Genomic DNA, 9,576 nt, shown 5'->3' on the forward strand with positions numbered 1-9,576 from the left:
ACAATTATTTATCAACTTTTCATCTCTTTCCAGCTGGTTTTTAGCCATCATGTTCTTTCATCTATGCCACTTTTATTTTTCAATGTCCCCATGATCACCACTTTCCTTAGGTTTTAATTTTAAGAATTACCAACTCATACCTACTAATTGCCACTACATAGTTTACTGTAGTAGAATATTATACTAATTTAAAATAGCTTTTGATAAAAAATTTAAATCACGCCCTATAAAAGCAATTATTATAATAAATAGTCAAATATACAAAACATATATACGAATGATATACAAAAACAAAAATATTTATTGTTTTAATAAAGCTATACAATGTTAAAATCTCAATCCTTTTATGTAAGAAATTAAACAAGTAATATTTGAATTTTTTAAAATTACATATTCTCAAGTATGAAATTACAATACAAATTTAACAAAGTATATAGATAAAATTAGAGTTATGTTATAAGTTACACATTCACGTGAAGATAATAACTTTTACTTAAATATTATATAACTAAAATAACGAAAAAGAAAAAAAAACAAAAAATAATAGGATATTTATATTTTCTACCCACTGAAAAAGACTACATAACAATATAATGTAGTCACTATATTCTAGTGGATGAAAACGACTACATAACAATCTAGTCACACTATTATCCAATAGTAGCAACAACCACAAGAATAAAATATTTGTCATTCTCACTCTTATATATATATATATATATATATATATATATATATATATATATATATATATATATATATGACAAAAGATAATCGTATTTAGATTCAATAAAATCTGAATTTATATTAAGAGATCAAACGTTCTTTATTAAAAATAATGTCATACTCGAAATTTGTATCGGAGATTTCTGATAAAAAATGAAAGATCGAAAAATAATCTCAAAATTCTAGAACGTAATTTGTTTTTCGACATTTTCTTTTATTTACTACTTGGAGTTTTTGACAAGGTAAAGCAAATGCCATTCCTTTCCCTTTGAAGAAGGGATACCTTTTTCTTTTGTGGGTTGTTGTTGAACATTCCGCCCTAGTTATTATTCTAAAATGAAATGTGATTAAAATCTATTTCAATTAAAATAGCAAAATTTAATAAATTAACTTACCATAACTAAAAGTAAATAAAAAATTGAAGAAAGTACAAAATGAAACAGTATATTCGTCTAGTTCACAAATGTGATTTGAAAAAAATGATGTGTATACAAATTTTATTCTTATCATATATGTGTAAAGAAATTGTTTTGAATAGATATTTGACACAAATATATGTTCTTTGTCTATTTTTATTTGTTTAATATTTATTCTGACACACTCAGAGCATACAAACACAAACGTTGTCATTTTAACATATTAAGAATTATTATTTTTAATTTTATCCGATTACTTATTTATTAAATTATATTTTTTAAATAAAATATTATATATTAATTAATATGAATATTATAATATTCATTTAATTACTATTTTCTATTTAAAATATGACAAATCCAAAATGAATCTAGTAAAAATCAAAGAAAGAAATTGCTTGTCGTTATTTCTCCATTTTATTTATATTTATGACAATCAAGTTGGATCTTAAACGCACTTTGATTATTTCATTCAATAATTGTTTCTCCAAACCATACAAATACCAATTAGTATGTCTACCAAAATTGCAACATAAGAAAAATAGATTGGAACATAACAAAAAGGTGTACCTTCTTAGTTTAATATTACTATCTTCGTCCATTTTTAATTATTACAAATTTTTTTGAAGTCAAATAATAATAATTTTGACTAACATTTTGTTACATATTTTTTATCATATTGGTATGTAAAAGATAGAAATTTATAGTATTTTCCCTATAATATTTGAAAATCTAAATTATATATCTAAAATATTAAATTAGTGTAATCTAATTTAACTTTAAACATTAGTCAAGTTGACTTTTAAAAAATGCAACATGACAAATAAAAGTGAACGATAGAAGTTCATGTTACTCCCACTAATTTACTATTAAGTAAATTAAGGTTGGATATTTTTCAATTTATCATTTTTTAAGTATATTAATTTGAATTATTGATTATCAGTTATTAATCATTATCTGTTTGGTTATTAATTTAACTATTAAGATTTTAAAAAAATTAAATCAAAAATCATTTAGAAATATAGTGTCAAATCAATAAATTATATACATGAATTGATGGATTGTATCAAAAGCAACAATGATACATTGTAGTCAAAAGTTTGATAGTGCCAGAAATAAAAATATAAAACTACATCTTACGCCAAAAACCTTATATATTGAATGATATAAATATAATTTACTAATTTACTAATCAAATTATCAATCAGCCTATTACGAAAAAAGTTCAATCTTTAAGAACTGATAATCTAATAGTTCAAAAAAATCAAAATATGGCTAGACTAATTACCAATTATCCATAAACCGATGATTTCTTTCATTATATTTCGATTTAGTTTTGAGCAAGTTGAAGTAAAATATTTTTAAAAATCTACATAATTATTACATATAAAAATTATAATAAAATTTATGGAGAATAAAATGAAATAACTGATATTCTAATCAACTCAAAATACACCCTTTACTTACTATGTACTAGCGATAGTACTATCTACTCTGTTTGGTCTATAATATTTAATTATTATTGATTTTAAGCATTTCTTAATTAAAATATAAATAGGAGATAATTTTTCTATTTTTAAATAAAATATAATGTCTAATTAATCATAATAATAAATTAGAAATTAAATATAAAATTTATTCATTAATTTTATAAAATAAATAAATATTATTATATATTTTAAAATAATATAATAAACAATTATTATTTAATGAAAAGAGTAATTCTTTTATAATTCAATATAAACGAAGTATAGACATCCTAATTATGAATGTGTCATAATATATGGAGTTGTAAAACTTTTAAAATTCATGATCATATTTTTATTACATCGACATGATAATATATATATTTTTAGTTTGAAAAGATATACTGCAAATTAAACGAAGAATACAAATAAAATATGATTGAAAAACTTTTATTAATTCTCTAAATCACGTCAATTAGCATTAATACAATATTCCCAATTTTTAATTATTCCGGTATACTCACAAGCATTGGTCGCCAAACCCTTTTGAGCAATCGTTGCCGGAATGTCGCCGACAACGGCCGCATCGACCGGACTCCGATTCCTCTTACCGCCGATCCAATACCACCACCGCCGACACAATCGATTTCCGGCCAAATTTCCCCTCTCTTTTCCGGCGATGGAGGAGACGTAACGAACAAATCCTTAAGCTTATGGCTTCCTACCAGTTTCTTTACTTGATCCGGCGAATCTCCATCGCCGGAAATCCGATCCGGTGAAGCATCGTCTCCGGACGACACCGAGTTCCCACTTCCGCCTCCGCTGAGGAGCATACGGAGAGTTTTCCGGCGACGGAGGTGAATAACTGGGCTAGTTGTTGGGCTTCGAGTCGGACTCCCCGCTACCACACATTGTGTAGCTAATAATTTGAATTTCTGCAGAGTCGCCATTGAAATTGAACGGAAGTAAAAACTATGGATATAAATTTAAGAGTATATAAGACTATTCAATGGAATATTTTATTTTTAAATCTCTCGATACTCAAAAAATTTTATATATATATTGAGTTTTTTGTAAAATTATTTGAGTCTTAATAAAAATGACTTGGAAAAATCGAATCGATTGATTGAAGGAGCGAAAATAGAAAGAATGTAGGTTAAGAAAAGTAGAAAATATGGAGATGGAAAGTGAGATGTAAACTTTATTGGGTAGGGGGCGGCCATGGATTCTGTGTTTCGTCTAAAAATGATGTAGTAGTACGTAGTTAAAAACAGTGTTATAAATGAGTGACCATTAAGGTTGAATAGGCCATTCTTTAGACAATAGAGGGGCCGGAGTGGAATTAAATATATTTTTTGACAATATGTATAGTAAAAGGAAATTTTAGTTACGATTCACAGATACAAGCAAGGTGAATGAGATTGGAAGAGAATGAGAGAGGCGAGCTAGAGAGACAAATTGTAAAGCTAGCGAGCTAAATTGTGAGAGGGAAAGAGGCGAGCGAGAGTGAGATAGGAAAAAAAGAGACTAATTGTATTTGTATATCTGTCATATAATTGTAAATGTATATTAGAGCTGTCAATATGGGGTAGGCATGTTGGGTCGGCTTGGCCCAATCCGAAATTTAATAGGGCTGAGCTAAGATATTTGAGCTCATTTAAGAAAATGAATTTTTAGACCGGTCTAAATAAGCCTGCTGATTTGCGGGGCTTGAGAAATATCGGTAGGACTAACCCGTGGACCAATAAAAATTAATTAAAAATATTATATGATATTAAAATTCAAAATTAAAGATATTCCAAATTCAAAATAATTAGGTTAATATTTCTATTTAGATATTTCTAATTTTACTTGAAAAAAAACTTAATAAATATTATAAAAATAATTTTATTTATGAATTTGATTAACAAGTAGTAACATTAACATTATGTGATATTATTTTTAACAACAATTGTAATCATATTTTTAAATTATAATTTAATTTTATAATTGTTAAAAAAATATAGTTTTTTTTTTAAAAAAGTGGGTTGCCCGACAAGTCTGTAACCCACGTACTTGTGGGTTGGGCCGCTCATTTTCTGGCCAACATGAAAAATAGGTTAGACCGACCTGACTAGTAAAATATCAAAACTGTATTAGTTAGCGCGGATCTTTGTCTTAATGATTTTGATTAGTGATATGTGTATGAAATGTTTATGAAAATCGATGTGTATCATTTTGAGATATGTGTGGTTAATGTGCTCGGATATTGTATATGTCACATATAAGAAGGGCATGGTGTATAGTTATTATGATTATGAAATGTGTATCGATTTCATATACCTTATTTTCGATATATTTATTTTTGAAATATTAAGGACATGTAATTGTGGAAGAATAGGATATAATGTTTGCATACGTGAAAAAAAATAATTAAAGAGATAATTAACCTTTTATTCCTTATTCTGATATTTGGAAAAAATGTTCAAATGTCTTCTTGGATTTACAATTGAATCTTTTGAAAATATAGCATGACAATTATATTGAATCTTTTCAAATCCAAGACTTTTAATTAACTCAATTTAATTTAGTATAAATTTAAGAAATCCCATAGTGTAATTCAATAATTACATTCTGTCCCGACAAGTTTACTAATTACAAAAAATCCCTTAAATTTATTGAGCCGTGATACTTTAGACTGTAGTGATACATGGTAAATGATACATGGTAATTTAAAACTGTTAAGAAAAAATAGGGGAGAAAAACGGTAAAGTTAATGTTGTTACTAAAACAGCTTAATTTGTGGTAACAGATCATTAATCAGCATTAAATCAGCACTTAATTGGATATTAATTTCAAAATTTGAAAATCAAATATTATATCATCTATTTTGAATATGCTATTCAATTTTACCTAAATATCAAAGATTATATCATCTGGATGACCAAGAAAAAGAAGAAGAAAGAATGCAGATGAAAAGATTTCGGTGAACACAAACTGTTGTGGACAATGTGGACAAGAAGGGCACAACAGAAGAACTTGTACTTTCTACCCAAAAGAGAAGTGAATTAGTCGTAATGTTTCTATGATATCAAGAATAATTTATAACGTAAACATTTTAATGAATTTCAGTTTTCATTACAACTGCAAATTGAACACTTTGTGTTTAGATAAATAAACTTACAAACATGTGGTAATTAAATTTGAAGTCGTACTTTTGATTATAAATACTTTGTTATTATTGGTGTTGATAAATATACTTGTGTCAATATTTGTTTTAAATATAAAATTTTATAAATCTTATGCTACAGCAAGATATATAAATTTAAGAATTATTAGGTAACATAATGTACATGATACATATGGTTTATCCAGTGTATCATGTACTTTTATTGTGTGTTTTTGGTACACATTGTTTATCTAATGTATCATGTACTTTTTAGTGTGTATCATTGATTTGCACAATGATACATCTCCATTAGATAAAAAATACAAAAATATTATTGAGGTTGTTGTGTACTTTACAATGACTATAAATCATGTATCATGTGAATTTATACAATTTAACTTGTGTAATGCTTTTTTTGTTATGCTTTTCTTGAAATATACAGTAAATAACTTTACTTTTAAAAAATAATACCAATTCATATGAATATGCTATTCAATATCATGTAAAATTTAAGGATTATAGGGTAACATATTGTACATGATACATACGGTTTAGCCAATGTATCAGTTATTTTTAGTGTGTGTTTGGTATATATATATATCATTTGGTTTTGCCAAAATACTAACCCGATACAATGTAGGCCTAACAACAATGTTTGCTGCTTCTTTTTTCCTTTTTTGTTGTATTTTAACAACCTTTGATTTTGATGTTTCGCGAGAATCTTTCTTTCCAATTTTCATCGTCGGAATCATATATCCTTCTATTAATTAACGGGTCCATTACTATGATGTAATAGAACAATTAACAAAAACAAAAAAGAGAAGAATATACGAATGACGATGGATTAATAATAAAAAGATGTTGGGTTCAAACTATTACAGATTAGGAAGAAATAAACGATGATGGATTAAGAATAAAAAGAAGAAAAGAAAAAAATGTAATGGGTTAAGATGAATGAAGATGATTAAGGAAAAAAAAGAACTGAAACTTGATGGAGTAAGAAGAAGACGGTAGAAGTTAATGGAAGTTGTCAATTTTTTGAATTTTGAAATTCAAAATTTCAAAATTTGGTCTTTTAATTAAAATTAATTAAATTTAAAAATTCAAAATCAAAAAGCTGGTTAAAAGGTTGAGTGTTTAAATGGATAAAATTTAAAATTTAAAAACTGATTTAAGAGGTTGAGTGTTTTAATGGAGAAAAAATAGGCATTAAAATGGGTAAATGTGTATTATAAGAGAGAGAATGTAATGTATCTAAAAACTTACACTAAAATAAAAAAAAGGGAATTATGTAATATTTAAAAAAAAGTAGGAAAAATTGGAGAATATAAAAATTATAGTTGTGTATTTAAGTTATTTTTCCTTTAATTTATCATCCATGGCTGAATTTATAAGAGTGTTAATATTAATATATGAGATATACAATATTCATACATATTCAAAATTAATTACATAATTAGGACTGAAAATCAGTCAAAAACTAGCTCAAATTAATCAAAGAGCTTTTTAATTGGTTTTTGTTAAATTTGAATGATAAAATTTTGGATAAATTAAAGGGCAACTTTCACATATAGCAAACAAAAAATCATATTTGTATGTTATATTAAAATTTTGCATTGCGCTCCTTAGCAAATCTATAAATGTATAATTCGCTATACATATACAATTGTATGATTCTCTGACCTATTTCACTATAATTGTATAATTTGCTGGCCTGTTACGCTGCAATATCTGTATAAAAATTTGCATTTGAAGTAAAATGTTTGTATATTGTATAATCATAAGTATATAGGAAGAAGATATATGTTTTTGCATGTGTAAATACAATTTTCTCTCGCTTTATACAAAACAGAAACACAACTTATACACTTCTGTTGTATAAAGCAAAAGAAAATTATATTTCGCTGCAATTGTATAATTCGCTGGCTATTTCGCTGCAATATCTGTACAAAATTTGCATTTGTATACATTTGAATCGAAGTAAAATGTTTGTATATTGTATAATTAGGTGTATAGCATGAAGATATATGTTTTTGCATGAGTATATACAATTTTCTCTCGCTTTATACAAATTCTATGCTTAGACTGTATATATCTCTACTTTATGTCATTATCCTTTTAAGTCCGTGTTAGTAAATGTTAGATTTGGTGTATATTTGACATAGGTTAATCGAGATGACGAGTGGTCATTTGGGTTCTATGAACAAGGTACTGGAGTTTTTAGCTGTCCTGCTGGGAAAAATCCAATGTATTCGTACCGTGAATGCATTGTACTTGGAAACACAAATCACTTTATTTTCAAAGTGAACCAGATATTGAGAGAGCTTAGTAGAGAGTGGCCTGGACACTCATATGAAGTGAGAGAGGCAAGCGACACTGACAAACAGTTTGCTAAGGAACACAAATAACTCAAACTGTTTGCTAAGGAATACAAATAAATCAAACGGTAGCTACTGTATTTATTTTACGTTATTAATTTGTTATTCTATATAATTATCCCTAAATTGAAAGTATTAAAAACACATTTAAATTATCTGTTTATTTTAGTTTCACACGTAATCTATTTGGAGTGTAACAAAAACATTTGAACTGTTACATCTTAAGTAAAATATGTGATGGTGTATGTAGTACGCTCTTTTTCATTAAAAAAAATGGTCAGATGAATTGTCACGTGAAAAACAATTCCGTTGTGGTAACACATAGCTAAACATTTAACAATCTCAACTGAAAAGACAAATCGAAACACTTCACGCATTAATCTAGTCGACATTGAAATGTATTTCTCAAATCAATAATTTTTGCTTCAGACTTAACTCTTTTTATTTTTGGATGAATAAGGAACATGGATATCAGGTTTAATAAATCGTGGATGAATATTCAATTAAGGAAAAATTATTTAACTACACATTATTTAGTATCATATTTTTTTATTTTCCCTACCATTTCAAAACATATTAAATAGCTCTTCTTTTTCTTCCATCATCTCCTTTTCCATGTACATTAATTTGAAATCTCATACCCATAATTTTTCTTCATTTTTTCACGTCATAAATCTCTCCATAATTGCATCGATTGATTTTTTTTATAAATTTTAAATCTTTCCTATATTCAATCAATGATTTCAACTTATTCAAGAGGTAGGTTTCTTTCCATCACTTCAATTTTCGATTTCTTTTATTATTATTTTTAATTTTTCATCTTAAAAAAAAAATTAAATTACTTTCGCCCCTTGGCTCAATTGAAATCTTATTAAACCTTTACAATTTTAGTTAATCATATTGTCGTTGAAATTTTTTTTTGAAAATATTTATTTTCCTTCAATGTTTACTTTTTCATTTTGAAAAAAGAAGGCGAAGGGATTTTTCCTTGATTGCACGAGCTAGCCAGCAAGCCAGCAAACCCCCCCTTACTCACCTCAACATCTATAAAAAAAGCTCTTTCTCCTTTTCATTTCATAATGTATCTACGATGAAAAACTTCAAAAAAAAAAAGTTGGTTAGTGAAATTAAAAAAGAAAAGGAAAAAAGTTGGTTAGTGAAATTAACCTTCGATGTAAGCAACTTAAGCCCAAATTTGTTATGTCTTATTATATTTATTATTTATATTTTGTAATAGGGAAAATTGTATATAATAACCTAAAATAAATAGAGTAGCTAGGGTTTGATTTAATTGTGTTCTATAGCAAACGTTTGTAAAAAATTGTCAGGCACCTCTCTCCCAAATATCTCGCACGCCACTTTCCTCCAATCTCTCGCTTGCTTCCTCACTTTTTATACAAACACAAGCGTGTAAAAATTGTTTGTAATTGTATAAAGCAGAG

The 9,576-nt window shown here is 26.6% G+C and overlaps 1 protein-coding gene across 1 annotated transcript; it reads right to left on the reverse strand.

The window, feature by feature from the left end:
• Positions 1 to 2,940: 2,940 nt before the first annotated feature.
• Positions 2,941 to 3,881, reverse strand: LOC101258532 (uncharacterized). Its single transcript, XM_004234526.5, has one exon. The coding sequence runs from the start codon at positions 3,556 to 3,558 to the stop codon at positions 3,115 to 3,117; it is 444 nt and encodes a 147-aa protein (XP_004234574.2). The 5' UTR covers positions 3,559 to 3,881; the 3' UTR covers positions 2,941 to 3,114.
• Between the last annotated feature and the right edge of the window lie 5,695 nt (positions 3,882 to 9,576).

Source organism: Solanum lycopersicum, chromosome 3 (assembly GCF_036512215.1).
Source record: "Solanum lycopersicum chromosome 3, SLM_r2.1".
In the NCBI taxonomy this organism is placed as follows: domain Eukaryota; kingdom Viridiplantae; phylum Streptophyta; class Magnoliopsida; order Solanales; family Solanaceae; genus Solanum; species Solanum lycopersicum.

Excerpts from the sequence above, each read along its gene's own strand:
- LOC101258532 (XM_004234526.5), bottom strand. The coding sequence starts at position 3,558 with ATGGCGACTCTGCAGAAATTCAAATTATTAGCTACACAATGTGTGGTA.